At 45.4% G+C, this 17,526-nt stretch overlaps 1 protein-coding gene across 3 annotated transcripts in view; it reads right to left on the bottom strand.

The window, feature by feature from the left end:
* Positions 1 to 7,870: 7,870 nt before the first annotated feature.
* The window catches only part of pnpla6 (patatin-like phospholipase domain containing 6), a 54,491-nt gene continuing 44,835 nt past the window's right edge, over positions 7,871 to 17,526 (bottom strand). For all 3 annotated transcript variants that reach the window (XM_015967716.3, XM_015967733.3, XM_015967725.3), the window contains 5 exons: positions 17,280 to 17,432; positions 15,314 to 15,430; positions 15,159 to 15,246; positions 14,765 to 14,910; positions 7,871 to 8,305 (listed from right to left, as the gene is read on the bottom strand). In XM_015967716.3, coding sequence (XP_015823202.1) covers positions 8,231 to 8,305; positions 14,765 to 14,910; positions 15,159 to 15,246; positions 15,314 to 15,430; positions 17,280 to 17,432 — 579 coding nt within the window. In that variant the 3' untranslated portion in view covers positions 7,871 to 8,230. The remainder of the gene's footprint in view (positions 8,306 to 14,764; positions 14,911 to 15,158; positions 15,247 to 15,313; positions 15,431 to 17,279; positions 17,433 to 17,526) is intronic.

Below are 17,526 nucleotides of genomic sequence, written 5' to 3'. Positions count from 1 at the left end.
CAGGGTGCCTCTTGGACCCTGGTGAGATTTTCTGGGCACATCCAACTGGGAGGAGACCCAAGGGAAGGCCCAGGACATGCTCTAGGGACTATGTCTCTTGGAAGGACGGGGAACGCCTTGGGATTCCCCCAGAGGAGCTGGCCCAAGTAGCTGGGGAGAAGGAAGTCAGGGCATCTTGGCTTAGGCTGCTGCCTCTGTGACCCGATTCTGGATAAGCTGCTGAAAATAAATAAATGGATGGATGGATGGATGGACAGATGGACAAACGAAGACTGAATGCACTTTTTAAATTTATTAGTGTTAAGTTTATCCAACTGCCGTTTGGCGCTATATACCTCTTTTGAAATTTGCTTAAATCAAGCTTAGATGAACAACAAAAAATATGTTTTTTTAAAGCTGCTCAGTTCAACCTGTCTGACATGACAAGAGTCATGCCAGCAGTTTCTACCATTTTCAGCCTGTTAATAGCTGAGAATTTGTCTTTTCATTTGGAATTTAGGCACCAGCTGAGATAAAACGCCAACAGTTCAGTTAACAGGAATAATAACCAGCAGGATTATGTTGGATAATGTTCAGGATGTGAATCCATTCCCAGATAACGGCTTAACCATCCGTGTTTATTCATATCTTTAGTTGACAAAATTGACAGATAAAAGTTTTAAATGAAAGTTTTCCTAATAAGTAAACACAAAGTGAGCTGAAAAAACAATAAATGACAAGCAAAGAGGGAGTAAGTGGTTTAGAGTGGATTAAGTTTAAAGAGTATGTAGATGAGGAACAGCCTCTCCTATCAGTGGAAAGAGGATAATTGGTGTGGCTTTCTGACACCAGTCATCCTGCAAAACATCACGTTGACTCTGACAAACAATGTTCTGCTGCCACACAAGCTGAAATGTACACGGAAGTTCACACTCCACACTCATACACCCACAAATTCTCATGGACAAACATTAAAACCTTGCCTGCAGTGTGTCCTTTGTGTTGTGTAGTACCCACTCACTGGAGTCATTATTCACTAATGCGTGTAATTAGGGCTCTTTGATCAGGATGGATGACTACTCAAAAAGTACACTGAGTAGGAATAAAAGAGGTGCTGTAGCCATTTGTTGTGTGTGGTGGGTGAAAGGCAAAGTTCAGGCGGTTGAAGATCTATGTTTTTCCTCCCTTGTGACATGCAGCTCTTAATTAGACCAGGAAGAACATTGGAAACAGTGGTGATACATAATGACCAGTTAACCCAATGTGTTAATGTTAAAAAAACACAGGAAAACAATACATCCATTGGTTTTCTGTGTGCTATCCAGAAACTGGACATGAGTTTAAAGAGCAAGTCTGCTGTGGCTAGCGCTAACACAAAATTAACACAGAGCTAACTGATATCAAATAAGCCAGGAAATAAAAAGGTCCACACTACTGAACTAAAACATTACTTACAAGTCAATTAGCAACAAAGCCAGGTCACCATCAGTCTATGATTTCGTATCCCTCATTAGCTTCCTCTAATTAGTGTAGGCCGCTCCGATGTTCACTCTGGTTTGAGCTCTTTGCTTCTCCTCCACAGACATTACTCTCTTACTTTTACTTCCAGGATCCACCATGATGCCAACAAAAAAGTACCATTTTTCTTTTTTTTTCTTCCTGTGCTTTTTAATGACAACCAGAAAACTGAAAAAGCTAACAGTTACCCTTCATATTTGCTAATGGCACAGTAAACTGCCAACAGCCAAAAAGCAGAAAGAGAGCTTCACCCTAGTGAACTTACTAGAACCTACCTGTGCCACAAACTGCACTTTCTGGTCAGCAGAGGGCTTCAGAGTGCTGTCCAGTGTGAAGTAGGTCTATTTTCTACCTTAAGTATCACTGAAACTCACTTTGAAAACAATAGTTTAAAGTGACAGTGTGTATTGTTTCTGGCAGTAGATACCTAAATTGTTGCAAGCAAGCAGTATTTTTGTGTTGGAGTAAGACCTTACCAACGGAAGCCTGCTAGGGTCAAAATGCCCTGGGGAGTGCAAACTTTAGCAACATAACAAGCACATGAGACTCCAATGGCAACAAGTGAAGAGGTAAATGTATAAAACAATAACATTTAAGAATGACAAAAGTTTTGTAACCGTTTGTTACAAATCAGTAAATGCATTTTGTCCTCATGGGTTTTCGTAGAAGGAAACATGGCATCTAATATGGCGTCGCCCAGAGACTTAGACCCGCTCCCATGTATTTTAGACCTGATTTTTATGGTTATATGTTATGAAGTCACCAATATTTTTCAACACCTGGGAATCGTTTCATTCATTTTCAACAACATTTTGATGGATATTTCCAGAAATGAATGGTAAAAACTACACATTGTCTCTTTAAAGTGTTTAAAAACTCTTTGGCGCTGCTTAATGATCTGTGAAGAGTCCAGCAAAAGCTCAGCCAGCACACATAGGTGGGCCCCATATGGAATATATATGGGCAAGCCATTTGGGGCCCACCAGGGTTTGTCAGTGGTTTCCATGGTGGCCTAACAGTTTGCCCAGAAAGATTTTTGCCCACATACAGATGATGTTAACAGGTCCTACATGGGTTTCTGAGCATTTAACTCAAACACCAGCCCATTAAAAATGTAGAATTTTCATATTTTTAACCCTCCCACTGTCCTAATGGGTGTGGCCCCGCGAGGAAAGTTGGCCATTGAGCAGGGTTGATGGCTTATCCCTTGGGTCCATGTGGCAGGGGTGAGGAATGAGCACCACCTCATCCCTGCCACATGGACCTCAAGGGATAAACCATCAATCCTGCTCAATGGTCAACTTTCCTCGCGGGGTCACCCATAAAGAGGGTTAATTGAGAGGGTTAATCAAGTTTTAAAAGGCTGATTTATCAAGACCTTTTCTTTTTGCTAAATTGTTAAAATCACTTCAAATCATCACAACGCTAAATTTATATTTATGTGAATGGGTATTGAAGTAAAAAGTATTAAAATTATTAATGCATGGGAAGAGTTGCTCTCTTGCGTTTAACTAGAGCTAAGGAAGAGATGAGTTCATTTTATTTTATTTGAAGTGATCCAGAAGCAGGAGCTACTTTTTCATCCAGTCCTAACAATCCAGGTCAACATTGATTTTGTTTAATTCCTTTGCAAAGTTTGAGCAGGATTCCTGCAGAACAAATCCATCCTGTTCTGCTCCACTTTGAGCCAATTGTCAGTGACTGGCATGGTAGCAAATTAAACAATGACAAAGCAACAAAAAGTAAACATTTTCGCCTGTTCCAAAGACCACCAACATATCGATTGCAACTGATCCAACTATGCAATGATGTCAGGCCACATTACCACTTTGTTTGTGAGATTTTGACAAAGAGGTGAAGCTGGAGACAGGTTTCTGATAGCACAACCACAGTGACCAGGAGGAGGGAATCAAGCTAATCAAGCCATAAGGAAATGGAGCCAGTGGTCAGCAGCCATCCGCAGTAATGGACAGCCAGTCTGACTCTAGGTGGTTAAAAACAGCTTTGTGACAGTCAACATAATTAAGAAGCATTTCAAGTTTGTTCTGTTACATTTTCTGGGCATCTGTTTGTTTTTGCTGTGATTCGGACCGGTCTGTGTGACAGCGTCGTGAGTTTTAAGTCAACCGGGTCTGAAATTGCCTCTCCTTTCCGCCAACTCTGTCACCTGCTAGCAGCCAGGCATAAAATTAACAAACCCGTTCTCCTTCTCCCTCGCATTAACATTCAGGCTCGAACAAATCTGGTGAAGTTAGAGGGTAGAACGGACATTAACAATGTAATTTTCTGATCTCAACAGGGACTTTTCACCCAGCTGTCTCTTTCTACACATATCAGAGTCAAAGGCCGGAGCATAGAGGATGATTAGACCGATGATGAAACTGCAAGTGCTGCTAATATTTTCAGAGCAGACGCTTGTCTTTGGGACAAATGGCAGTGGGGTTTAGGTGACCACCAAAAAGAAGTTCATTATGAGAAAACGGCTAAAAACATCCAAATAATAGTTTGTAACTAATCAAAAGGGTCATAAATTGTCAAATCTCAGAAACATGCAATTATGCATTGTTGATGTGAAACAGCAACAAATTATTTTGATCTAGAACAGTTTTAATTCGATTTCTGGACTTTAGAAAAACACAATCTTTTCTACATATGAAGAACTCATTAGAACCCATTTCAGACTTCTATTAATAGTAACTGAAAGTTTACTCAACACCTACAAAAATACACTCAAATCATGTTCTAAATATCTAAATAATAAGGGTGGGAGATTGTAGATAAGGTTTTATTACAGTTACAAAATGATAATAATAATAATAATGTATTATGTTGTTAAACCAAATATTACTCAAAAAGCAGATATTTTTGCTTCTTCTTGTTTCCTTTTACCTCCTAGGGCCCTGTGTCCACATATGTGGACATTGGCTCCTTGCACTGTTATTCTCTTCTAATTAGAACTTTTTGTTGTTATTTATAGACACTTTATATTGACTTTAATTTAAAAAAATGTTTTGTTGTCTTTCTTTTTTTAGGGTATTTGACAACATTTTTATTTGATTAATTTTTATTGAATTTAAATTTATGTAACTTTGTTTCTGTTAATTACAGCCATCTAATCTGTAATAGATATGTTTTTTTCTTTTAAATCAAACCAAATACAAATATTGGGGCAACGGTGGCACAGGAGTTAAGTGCTCGCCCCGTAATCGGAAGGTTGCAGGTTCGAGCCCCACTCAGTCTGTCGCTGTCGTTGTGTCCTTGGGCAAGACACTTAACCCACGTTGCCTGCTGGTGGTGGTCGGAGGGACCGGTGGCGCCAGTGCTCGGCAGCCTCGCCTCTGTCAGTGCGCCCCAGGGCAGCTGTGGCTACATTGTAGCTCATCATGTGTGAATGTGTGAGTGAATGACTGATTGTGCTGTAAAGCGCCTTGGGGGGCTCCAGGACTCTAGAAGGTGCTATATTAAATACAGGCCATTTACCATTAAATATGGGTCCCAGGAGGTTAAGGACAAATGAGGACCAGGGTCTGAGGTTTGCTTGTTGCTTGTTGTGACCACTTGTGCTCTAATAGGTCGCTAAAAGCATTTAAGGTGAAACAGAAATGTGCTGAAATAAAGAGCGATGCTGGCTCTCTCTGCTGTTGGAAGAACAGAACTGCAGCTTTAAGAGGGATTTAAAAACCTCATGAAGACTTTTATTTCCTATCATACAAAGCTATTATTTAAGTATTTAATCAGAAAATGACTAATTTAGTCGTTATTTATTCGTTCATGTATGGAGATATGAATAAAATTAAACCCAAACACAACTAAACTAACAATTAACAGGTTAGAAATGCAGTTATCTACTTATTGTTTTTGTCTCAACAAATGTATTTAAAACAAAAATGTGTAGGCCTACCTTTTTATTCAAAATCAATGATTATTTTAGCTGTATTTGGTTTTAGCTTATTTTTTTGTGTAGTTTGTCGTAGACCGTGGCATCCGAAGACAATGTTTTTCCTTTTTTAAAAGTGTAACCAGTAGTTTTTAAAGAATAATTAAATGTCTGTATGGAGGCATGTGCTGATTTAGTCATTTGAACTAACAACCAACAGTTTAACACATTTAATTATAAATTACAAATTTATGCAGGTTACATTTTGTAACTCCATCCATCCATTTTCTGAACCTGCTTTGTCCACGTAGGGTCGCAGGGGGGCCTGGCGCCTATCTCCAGCGGTCAACGGGCAATCCATTTTGTAACTATGTATATTAATATATCTTATAATTTAGCAAGAGATTAATCTTCAGTTCGCAGTAGATGAAGTTTCGCTCTAAGTCCGCTAGAGGGCATATGATCCGTTTGTAGCACTGTAGCTAGCTGGTGATAGCTCTTGCTTTAGCTTCTTCATTTAACCTTGTTAAACACAGATAACTAAAATAAATTTGAGTTTTAAGAGTTAAGTAGTTTGTATAAGAGAAAGTGAGCTGTCTTTCACGTTACCAAGACTAACTGTTGTCAACGCTAATGTAAAGGCCAGTCATTTTTAGTGGTGTTTTATTTTGAAGGAATCTAGAGGAAGCGAAGACTGTAGTAACAACATGTGACCTCTAGAGGGCAGAGGAAATCCTTTCTTTCAAATGCCAGATGCTAGAAGACCGAATTCTCCTGTATTTTTCTTGTTAACCTAAATAATACATATAAATCTCATATAGAGTATACTGCCATCAATTCAAATTGATTACAAGGAATTAACAGGAATAACAATAATGTAATTGTATTTCAGAATGTATAAACTACTAAAAAAAATAAATAAAAGAATAACTACTGAGTACCAGAGAAATGGAGCCTAAACTGAGAATAACTACGGAGTACCAGAGAAACGGAGCCTAAACTGAGTGGGTTGTCCAGTAATCGGAATTGGAAGGTTGCAAGTTCGACTCAGAGAATTATGCTGTACCCTTGGGCAAGCCACAACCCACCTTGCCTGCTCGTGCCACTGAATAGCAGGCCTGGTCAGTGCACTCCAGGGCAGCTGTAGCTACACTGTAACTCATCAGTGTGTGAATGTGGGTGTGAATGGGAGAATGACTGGTTGTGTGAAGAAGGCGCTGTACAAATACAGGCCATTTAGGCCAATTATCAGAGTTGGAGTTTGGGAACAAATAAGTTTGTGAAAACATCTTAATACATCATTGGTTGTGCTAATAAACTCACACTGAAAGTATTTTCTTTATTAGTCAAGTGGATTCAAATAGGAACTATTGTTTTTTTTTTAAACCACAGGTTTAAATTTCCCCATGGAAGAGTGTCCTCCATGCTGCATCAGCAAGAGGATTATCTAAATATACACATTTTAGAGCTTGTATAAGCTGCAGCCGTGTTCTTGAGTTGGGTTGACAGCAAAATATTACTAGTTCAAATTCTGCCCAAATGTTCAATATCAGGAAATAAACAATAAAGTCGCATATCTTGTTTATTTTCATATATGCATAATAAATTAAAGCTATTTTTTGTCTGATAGCAGATATTAAATCATACATCTGAGCAAATAATTAAATTAAATAAATTCCTCAAACATATCAGTGCAAAACAGCTAAAGCCTAGTTCATTGAAATGAAACATCTTAATTTTCTTACTTTTAAAAAAGTGAGTGGTTAGCAAATAAGTTAGACAATAAAAACAATTCAAAAATGGCAACTGTAAACAACAGCACTGATGTTAACCTGTTTGTTTTGTACTTTGCAGCAAAGCATCAACTTATAAAACTTAACCTCATATTAACATTTACTTATAATTTACAATTTCTACAGGATATTCGTATGAATCAGGGGTTTTCTGAACATTAGACATTTAGGTCTCTGGATTTCTGCGCATTATTTATTTCTAAATAACTGAAATTATGAATGAGTATTTACAGACATTTTGGGTATTTATGTTGAGCTTCACAGCTCAAATGCACCCCTTTTGGGGGGGGGGGGCATGAATGTGAATTTATACGCAGAAACTCAGAGCACCGATTGTGTGTTGTAAACACACACACACACACGCACACACTCACTCACTCACTCCTGTTGCTTGGATGATCAAACCACAGTCCTGTTCAATGAGAGGGGCTGAACTGGGATTAAAAAGGTAACAAATTCATCAGAAACTACAAAATTCCTCATCTATTCACCAAAATCGTCTCATTCATCCATGTTTTTGTTACACCCCACCTATTCTACAGCTCAAGTTACTATACGTAAATCACCAATCCTACTTCTGAAATGTGTCCTTTAAATGAACCCTAATCTTAATTTGTCTTCATCTTGTTCCATAAATCTCATGTCTCCTCCACCAACTTTAGGCATCTACTAGTAGCACCCATGAGCATCGCTAGCTTCTTATTTCTGAAATACCAGACAGACCCACACACACACACATAGACACACACATACAAAACAAAAAGATCATGTATCTGGAGGGCAGAGTAGCTGTACGGATTGAAGATGTGGATGAGGACGTGCTGCTCATTAACTGTTGAATTTAAAGTCGTGTAAATCGTTCCTATGAGGAGTAAAACCCTGAAAGCCTCAAACTTCAGACTACTTAATGCAAAGAAATGATTGCACAACAGGGTGGTTCTTCGGTGGTTCAGAACAAAAATAAAAACATCTAATTTTAAAAAGAATCCAGAGTTTCTGATATTTCTCATGCTGGGCATGGCGTCCACATGCCCCGCCCTCCCCGCTCCACCTGGACCCTCTGTTAGCAGTCGGACACCTCGGACGTGTTGGAGTCACTGGTTAGTTTCCTGCGCTGCCTCACAGATTTCTCCTCATCCTGTAAAGCAAAAAGCAGGTTTTTTATTTAAACAACGAGTGAAAGTTGCAGGTTAGAAACTTTTGTTGCTCTGGTGTGGTGAGTAGTTTTATGTTTGCTGATTCATGTTTAGTTTATAATTAATGAGTATGATCTCATGATCTTTCTTCTGACAATCAGTCAGAGTTCTGGTTAAATCGCTGACATTTTCAGGCGTGTCGGTTTCGTGTTGTATTTTTGCAGCTTCTGGGACACGTCAATCTCCGCAGTTAAAATGGGACTAAACGGGAAATCAACGGGCTGCCACCTTCCCGTGGTGGAGGGGTTTGAGTGTCTCAATGATACTAGGAGCTAAGATGTCTAAGGCTTTCTGCCTCTGGTAGGGTCACCCATGGCAAACAGGTACTAGGTGAGGGGTCAGACAAAGAGCAGCCCGAAGACCTCTTATGATGAATTATATAAATGGAAACCGTGTTCCCTTGCCCGGAAGTGGGTCGCCGGGGCCCCCTCTGGAGCCAGGCCTGGAGGTGGGGCACGTTGGCGAGCGCCTGGTGGCCGGGCTTTCACCCATGGAGCCCGGCCGGGCACAGCCCGATGAGGAAACATGGGTCCGCCTTCCCATGGGCTCACCACTCGTGGGAGGGGCCAAAGGGGTCGGGTGCAGTGTGTGACGGGTGGTAGTCGAGGGCGGGGACCTTGGCGGTCTGATCCTCGGCTACAGAAGCTGGCTCTTGGCACATGGAATGTCACCACTCCGGGTGGGAAGGAGCCTGAGTTGGTGTGTGAGGTTGAGAGGTTCCGACTAGATATAGTCGGACTCACCTCAACGCATGGCTCTGGCTCTGGAACCAGTATCCTTGAGAGGGGTTGGACTTTCTAACACTCTAGAGTTGCTCCCACTGAGAGGCGCCGAGCAGGGGTGGGCATACTAGTTGCCCCCATCTTGGTGCCTGTACGTTGGGGTTTACCCCGGTGAATGAGAGGGTAGCCTCCCTCCGCCTACGTGTGGGGGGACGGGTTCTGACTGTGGTCTGTGCTTATGCACCAAACTACAGTTCAGACTACCCACCTTTTTTGGAGACCTTGGAGGGGGTGCTGGAAAGCGCTCCTTCCGGTGACTCCCTCGTTCTGTTGGGAGACTTTAATGCTCATTTGGGCAACGACAGTGAGACCTGCAGAGGTGTGGTCGGAAGGAACAGCCCCCCTGATCTGAATTTGAGTGGCGTTTTGTTATTGGACTTCTGTGCCAGTCATGGATTGTCCATAATGAACACCATGTTCAGACATAAAGGTGCCCATTTGTGGTCTTGGCACCAGGATACCTTAGGCCGCAGCTTGATGATCGACTTTGTTGTTGTTTCATCTGACCTGCGGCCGCATGTCTTGGACACTCGGGTGAAGAGAGGGGCGGAGCTGTCAACTGACCACTACCTGGTGGTGAGTTGGCTCAGATGGTGGGGGAGGATGTTGGTCAGACCAGGCAGGCCCAAATGTATCGCGAGGGTCTGCTGGGAACGTCTGGCAGAGTCTCCTGTCAGAAGGAGCTTCAATTCCCACCTCCGACAGAACTTCCAAAATGTTCCGGGGGAGACGGGGGACATTGAGTCTGAATGGACCCTGTTCCATGCCTCCCTTGTTGAGGCGGCCGACCGGAGCTGTGGTCGCAGGAATGTCTGTGCCTGTCGTGGTGGAAACCCCCAAACCTGCTGGTGGACACCGGTGGTTAGGGATGCTGTCAAGCTGAAGAAAGAGTCCTATCAGGTGTTTTTGGCCTGTGGGACTCCAGAGGCAGCTGACAGGTACCGGCAGTCCAAGCGGAACATGGCTCGGGTGGTCACCAAGGCAAAAACGCGGGCATGGGAGGAGTTCGGTGAGACCATGGAGCAAGACTTCCGTATGGCTTCGAGGAGATTCTGGTTCACCATCTGACGCCTCGGGGGGGGGGGGGGGGGGGGGGGGGGAGCAGTGCGCTACCAACACTATCTATAGTGAGGACGGTGTGCTGCTGACCTCTACTCAGGACATTGTGGATCGGTGGGCAGAATACTTCAAAGACCTCCTCAATCCCACAGACAAGTCTTTCAGTGAGGAAGCAGAGTCTGGGGACTTTGGATTGGCCTCTCAAATCTCTGGTGCTGAGGTCACTGAGGTGGTTAAATAGCTCCTCTGTGGCATACTGGGGTCCCCGGTCGGAAACCACGTCCTGGTGGAAACCATGGAGCCGCTCCACCTGTTCGAGGAGCAGTTCGGCCATTCTCTTGGCAGTGGGGAGACCGGCCAGGGCCACCAAGTGCACGGCCTTGGAGAAACGGTCCGTGATGGTCAGTATGGTGTCCAGGTGGTTGACAACTGGCAGTCCCGTGACAAAATCCAGCCCGATGTGTGACCACAGCCGCTTGGGCACAGGGAGAGGTTGTAAATCTCCAGCGCCGGGTCGGTTAGATGACTTGGACCGTGCACACACATCACATGCAGCAGTGACCTCGCGGACATCCCTCCTCATGGAGGCCACCAGAGAGCCAGATGGAGGAACTGGAGGGTACGGGCTTGTCCTTGATGTCCCGCGAGCCGTGAACAATGCCCCCACGTGAGTGCCTCTTGTCGGCAGGAGGCTGGAATGTAGAGGCGGTTCGGTGGAGTCTCTGGAGGCGCCGGGTCGCCTGGAAGTGCTGCCCGTATGGACTGCTCCAATGGCCATTGGAGGGAGGCCAGGAAGCGTTGAGTCGGCAGAATGGTCAGAGGCTCCGGGGGGCTTGACTCTGGTGCGAAACGCCGAGAGAGAGCGTCCGCCTTGAGGTTCTTGGAGCCGGGCCGGTAGGCGATGTGAAAGTTGTACGGCTCGAAAAAGAGGGCCCACCGAGCTTGACGAGGGTTGAGTTGGCGGGCAGTCTGTAGATGGATGAGATTCTGGTGGTCGGTCCAGATCAGAAAGGGATCGGTGGTCCCCAAGAGCCACTGCTGCCATTCCTCCAGAGCCCATTTTATAGCCAGCAGTTCTCTGTCACCGACCCCATAGTTCTGCTGTGTGGGGGAAAACTTCCGGGAGAAGTAGGCGCATGGGTGGAGCTTAGAGTCTGGACCCCATTGCGAGAGGACGGCCCCTGCTCCCACATCAGAGGCGTCCACCTCCACGACGAAGGGCCGGGTCTGGTCCGGTTGGAGGAGGATGGGTTCTTTAGTAAAACATCCGACCAGATCCTGGAAAGCCCGGACAGCCTCTGGAGTAAGGCGAAAATGGCGAGGCTGGTTGGTGGCTTTGGTGAGTGAGGTCAGAGGCGCTGCGAGGGAACTGAAGTTGCGTATGAACCTCCGGTAAAAGTTCGAAAAACCCAGGAAGCTTTGCAGCTGCTTCAGGGTCGTGGGTAGAGGCCACTGAGCCACTGCCTGGACCTTCTGAGGGTCCATCTTCAGACCCTGGGAGGAGATGGTAAAACCCAGGAAGGAGGTGGATTCCTGGTGAAACGCACACTTCTCCAGTTTACAATACAGTCCATGATCTAGGAGGCGGGACAGAACAGCCCGAACATGCCGGTTTGCTCCTCGGACGTGCGGGAGTAGATGAGGATATCATCTAGATACACAAAGACCCAGCGGCCCAACATGTCTCTTAGCACATCAGTGATGAATCGCTGGAAGATGGCGGGGCTGTTGCAGAGGACAAAAGGCATCACTAAATATTCATAGTGGCCGGTGGGCGTGATAAACGCGGTCTTCCACTCCTCCCCCTCCTTAATACGGATCAGGTTGTACGCACTGCGCAGGTCCAGTTTAGTGAATACAGTGGCTTGGGTGATGGCGTCTAGGGCGGTGCCCATGAGAGGAAGAGGGTGACGGTCCCGGATCATTATTTTATTTAACCCTCTATAGTCAATTCAGGGCTGGAGATCCCCCTCCTTCTTCTTTACAAAGAAAAACCCTGCGGCCCCGGGGGATGTTGAGGGACGTATGAATCCCTTCTGGAGGGCATCAGTTATATAATTGTGCATTGCCCGGGTCTCCGCCGGAGAGAGGGAGAACAGGCGACCCCAAGGTGGGGTGGTGCCGGGCTGGAGCCCGATCTCCAGGTCATAGGGTCGATGAGGAGGTAGCCTGGTAGTGGGTTCTTTAGCGAAGACCTGAGCGAGGTCGTGGTATTGAGGAGGGACGAGCGTCAGGTCTACGTCCTTGGGTGGAGTTACTCCAGTCTGCGGTGTGGGGGAGCCATGGTGGTTCTGGCAACCCGCGCCCCAGGCCAGGACCTTGCTGGTGGACCAGGAGATGTGAGGCTCATGACGGCAGAACCAGGAATGACCTAGGATGAGTGGCGTAGCCGGAGCCTGGATGACCAGGAAGTGGAGGGTCTCCAGGTGTTGGTCAATAGTCATGTGGAGACCCTGGGTTTGGTGGGTGAGAGGGTAAGGCATGATAGGCCGGCCGTCCACGGAGGTCACAGGGATGGGTCGGTCGAGAGCTGTGAGGGGTATTTTGAGCTGAGTAACTAGTCATTGATCGATAAAACACTCCGCAGCCCCAGTGTCTAAAAGAGCCTCCAGTCTGGTCGGACCTTTGTCCAGGTGGAGGAAGACCGGGAGAGTGGTGCGGTGTGGAGCCGGAAAAGTGGAGACTCCGGGCGGGACAGCCCCTACTCCGACCCGGAGGGACCGTTTCCCGGTCTTTTTGGGCACGTGCCACGGTGGTGACCCAAATCCCCACAGTACACGCATTGTCCCTCTTGATAGCGCCGTGTCCGTTCCTCAGGGGGGAGATGTCCGAGCTGCATCGGCTCCTCCGTCGGTTGGTGAGCCAGACGGCGGGGTGACGTTCTGGTGTGGATGGGAGCTGACGTGGTGCTCGGCCTGTTCAAGATGCAGCGGTCCAGCTGGAGAGCCAGATCCAGGGAGGTTGGGGCCTCGTGTCCTATCATGCCCTGCCGGATTCTAGGTGACAACCCCTCCAGATAAACGACCTTTAGGGCAGCGTCAACCAATCTCAACCGAGCGGCTGTCGTCCGGAAGCGAGAGGTGTACTGAGCCGCCGTCTGGGAGCCCTGGCGAAGCTGAAGCATCCGAGTCTCGTCCGAGACCTCGCTGCTGGGGTGAACAAATGTCTTTTTCATCTCCTTCACAAAAGTCTCAGTCATTGCAGGCAGGAGATTTTTGATTATAAAGAGCCGCCGCCCATTCACCGGCTCGACCCGTCAGCAGTGAGGTCAGCAGGGCGACACGAGAGCAGGAAGTGGGGTAGCGTGCCGGCTAGCACTCAAAAGTCATTGCCAGGGTCGCCAGCATGCCCTCCGGGGACCCCCTGGTTCCGTCCCACTTATCTGGAAGACTGAGGCGTGGCTCCATCGGCTCAGAGACAGCCGAGGTCCGTCGTTGCAGGGCAGTAGTAAGCTGGAGAACTAGCTCGGTGAGTGATTCGATCTTGGTGGCTTGGCGATCAGCTACGGCACGGAGCTGGTTCATTTCTGCCGTATGCTGATCCATAGCTGCGCGCAGTTGAACCACTTCAACACGCAGACGAGCGAACTCCGCTGGGTCAACTTGGTACTCTGTCATCCTGTCGGGTTTGGTGGCAGAGCTGAAGCGTGGCTGAGAATGTCTGTTGCCCAGACGCGCAGTGGTGGGGATAAACAGCGTGGTTATATCCCTGAGGTTAGATTTGAAGGTTTGAAGGCTGGTAAGCCTGAGAACTCGATTCAAAGTCTGGTGAGAACGATGACAGAGTAATGAATGAAACGCCGGCACTTCCGTTTATAGTGTCGGCGTGATGAAGTCGGCGCCCACGTTGGTGGCAGGAATGTTGGGAAGTGGTGGCGAGAATGCTGGGAAATGGAGTCAGCTGGAGGAGTTCGTGACAGACAGGAAACGTGGGTTTAGAGGTGGCAAGCGCATGGAAAGGTGGAGGAGAATGAGAGACAAATTTGTCAGTGTTAAAAAGTCTCTTCCGTCAATCTGTGTGTGTCTGTCCCTTGCAGAGCTGACGAAGAAGCATGAATCAGGCATTACAACACATTCATTCCTACTAGAGACCACAGCAGTGGCTCAGAAGGTAGAGTGGGTTGTCCAGTAATCAGTAGGTTGCTGGTTCGATCCAGGCTCTGACCAGAGAATGCTGCTGATGTGTCCTTGGGCAAAACACTTAACTTGCCCTGCCTGCTGGAGCATGGAGGGACTTATGGTGCCAGCGTTCGTCAGGTCTCGCCTCTGTCAGTGCACCCCAGGGCAGCTGAAGCCACATTGTAGCTCATCCCCACCAGCGTGTGTGTGTGTGTGTGTGTGTGTGTGTGTGTGTGTGTGTGTAAATGACTGATTGTGTTGTGAAGTGCCTTGGGGGGGGGTTGTAGAACCCTAAAAAGGCACCATAAAAATACAGGCCATTTACCATTTTTGTACCATTTAGCAAATGTATTGATTAAACGAGTGTCCCACACCGTTAAAACAGTTCAATGTGATTACGTTCGTGTTTTTATTTAGTTGAGTAGTTTTTATTCCCACTCACAGTCTGAAAGATCCCGTTCTGTCCCCACTCTCCAGGGGAGTGGTCTTCAGCGTCCTCTGCTTCGTCCTCCTCTTCCTCGCCCTCTTCCTCTCTCACTGTGTCCATCGCGTCTTCCTCGTACTCTGTCAGACAGTCCGACTCCTCCGCTGAAATGAAACATTTGAAAGGACACATTAGGTGGCAGCCATGAAATATTCTTGACGTGCATTTAAAGACGACAGGAGAACTCGGAGTTATTTATTATGTCTGAATCCAACGTGGGCTCAAGGGCAACTGCGCTGAGTATGTAGACAAGTTTTTTCTTCAGGACTTGAGCAGATTTTGTTCTTAAAGAGAAAAAATAAAAGTGGGTAAAAGTTCTTTAGATTGTGACGATCGGTGACATTTTCTTCACCTTCTGTAGCGACGTAGCTCTGGACCGGCTCTATTCTGGATACAATCTCTGCTAGGTCGGTGAAGTCAGCTCCTGGACACGTGCAGGACTGAGAGACAACACATGTCAGAAATATTCCTGTGGTATTCATCAGGCTGTGTGTGAGATCTCCTCACATCCGTTCTCTTGCCATCATTGTAGTCAGCTGAGCGATGATCTCGGACCATGTTCTCGATGATGTCACCCCGAGCCCAGCCTGTGAACAGTAACTTGCCGTGCTGGAAGCCGACATCCTGTAGTTTATTTAAACGGATACAAAACTTTCAGTCTTTGGACCGATAGGCAACATGGATGAATAACAAAGTTTCTTTCAGGCATTTTAAGAATTCAGATGGGAAGAACACAGTTCACATCTGGTAGGGTTGATGAGCTAACAGCTAGTTCAGACCAAACTGTTGAATTAAAGCTACTTCAATCTCCTAAATTTCACATTGGCCTAATGCAGCAGTATTTTATAAATCTTTACATTCTGCAATTACAAGAAATTCTCTGTCTTACTGACGTGCAAATATCACCAGCAGCAGCTAAATGTGGTCTCTCTGCTGCACCCAGAGCTCAAATCTGGCAGGAATTTCTGAATTTTTCCACTAAAATAACCAAGTAATGTAATGTAGCGGAAATCCACATTTTATATCCTCAGATTAACTTTGTTTGGATTTACACGAAGGAGAACATAACTATTTTCACAAAGTTTTTCCTCTTACATTTAGCAAAAGAAAACAAAAAGGGGAATTTGAAACTGGCTCTCATGTTCGAACATCTGGCTAACTCCTACATTTTCTCCCAGGAACGTAAATTTTACCAAGTGACTTGTTTATTTCCCTCCTTAAGCAAATCGAAAAGACGGACATTATCAGGAATTGGTCTGGTCCATGTCATTTTGCCAAGACCTGCGGGAGAACACCTCCTTCTATACACCACAGACACCGTTGACCGCTGAGGTGCGAAAAAGTCCTACGGCCCCTGAAGGCCGCATTCAAGCTTCTGGACCGGCTGAACCAGCCCACAGGACACCTCTTTGGCGATGGAAAAAGGTCTGTGAAGCATCTCATCTGGCTGACTTTTGTGCTAAGCCCGATTAGTGAATTCAGATTAGTCCGTTTCTTTATGGCGTGTTTTTATTTTGATCCCAGATTCACGTTAGCCTTCAAGATCCCCTTTCTTCTTCTGCCATAACGAGCCACCCGAACACACACACACACACACACACACACACACACACACACACACACACACACACACACACACACCCTTGGTTCTCCTTTTAGAAATTATTCCCCATTTTTCTATGATCCTGGTGTCACCAAATTTCTACTTTCATTACGGATCAGTAATTTCCCATCACTGCCATAAAGCTTTGGGTTAACAATTTTCTTCCATGCATGAAAATATAAGCGGTGTTTGGTCCTTTTGTCAATGTATTAACTGATGTTGTAATACATTCACAAAACGTAAATAATGCCTGATTTTTGTCTAGCAATTCTCAGGAATATTTGACGCATTCTGTCAAGAATTCATCCTTTAGATTAATTTGTGGTGTTAACTCTGAGACTGATTACATTGCAAAGATATAGGTATTAAATCCAACGGTCCAGTTCCTGAAACTGGTGGTGCCCCGATTAATTAAGATAAGATTATAAACAAGCTAGCACCACGTCACATTTGAAATATAGATATAAATCTATATTTATCGCTACAGTAAACTATACATCAGTGTAACAGTTTAGAAAACAAGTCTGTTGCCTCTAATTACCCTCTGGGATTAATAAAGTATCTTTGATTTGATTTGGAATTTTTGAATATGGGAGTTATTTTAATTTGGTGGTAATAAACTTTGGTCCTGGTGCACGTGGGACTAGCCATTAGTTTATTAGCCCAGCAGAGCATACATTTGTGTCTTTTAAAACGAGGTCATTGATTAAGACATCAGGTGAGCTAGTGATGAACTTTTGTACTGAAACACACTTGGAAAGGGCAAAAAATCCATTTTACTCATTAATCCTTCCTATTTAATTTCTTTTTGTTCAAAAATGCTGTTTTAAAAAACAACTAAAACCACACCATGCTTATGAAATTACTCACATAGATCTCATCAAACTTCCCAAAATCCATGGTCTTAAAGCGATCAATGGGTGGTCTGATGTACTCGCAGTAGGCGCTTTTCTTTACCACTTCTAACTGCCGCACACAAGACACGTACGCCAAGCGGGACTGGATCTCCGCCATGTCGGGCACCTGTTCATACGAGCACTTTTATTCATGCTAAAAGCTACCAGGATTCATAATTACTGGCATTAAAAACATGATTCCAGAAACGTAAACACAACAA

The sequence above is a fragment of the Nothobranchius furzeri genome, chromosome 4 (genome assembly GCF_043380555.1).
Source record: "Nothobranchius furzeri strain GRZ-AD chromosome 4, NfurGRZ-RIMD1, whole genome shotgun sequence".
NCBI lineage: Eukaryota > Metazoa > Chordata > Actinopteri > Cyprinodontiformes > Nothobranchiidae > Nothobranchius > Nothobranchius furzeri.
This window is presented reverse-complemented; position numbering and strand designations above follow the sequence as displayed.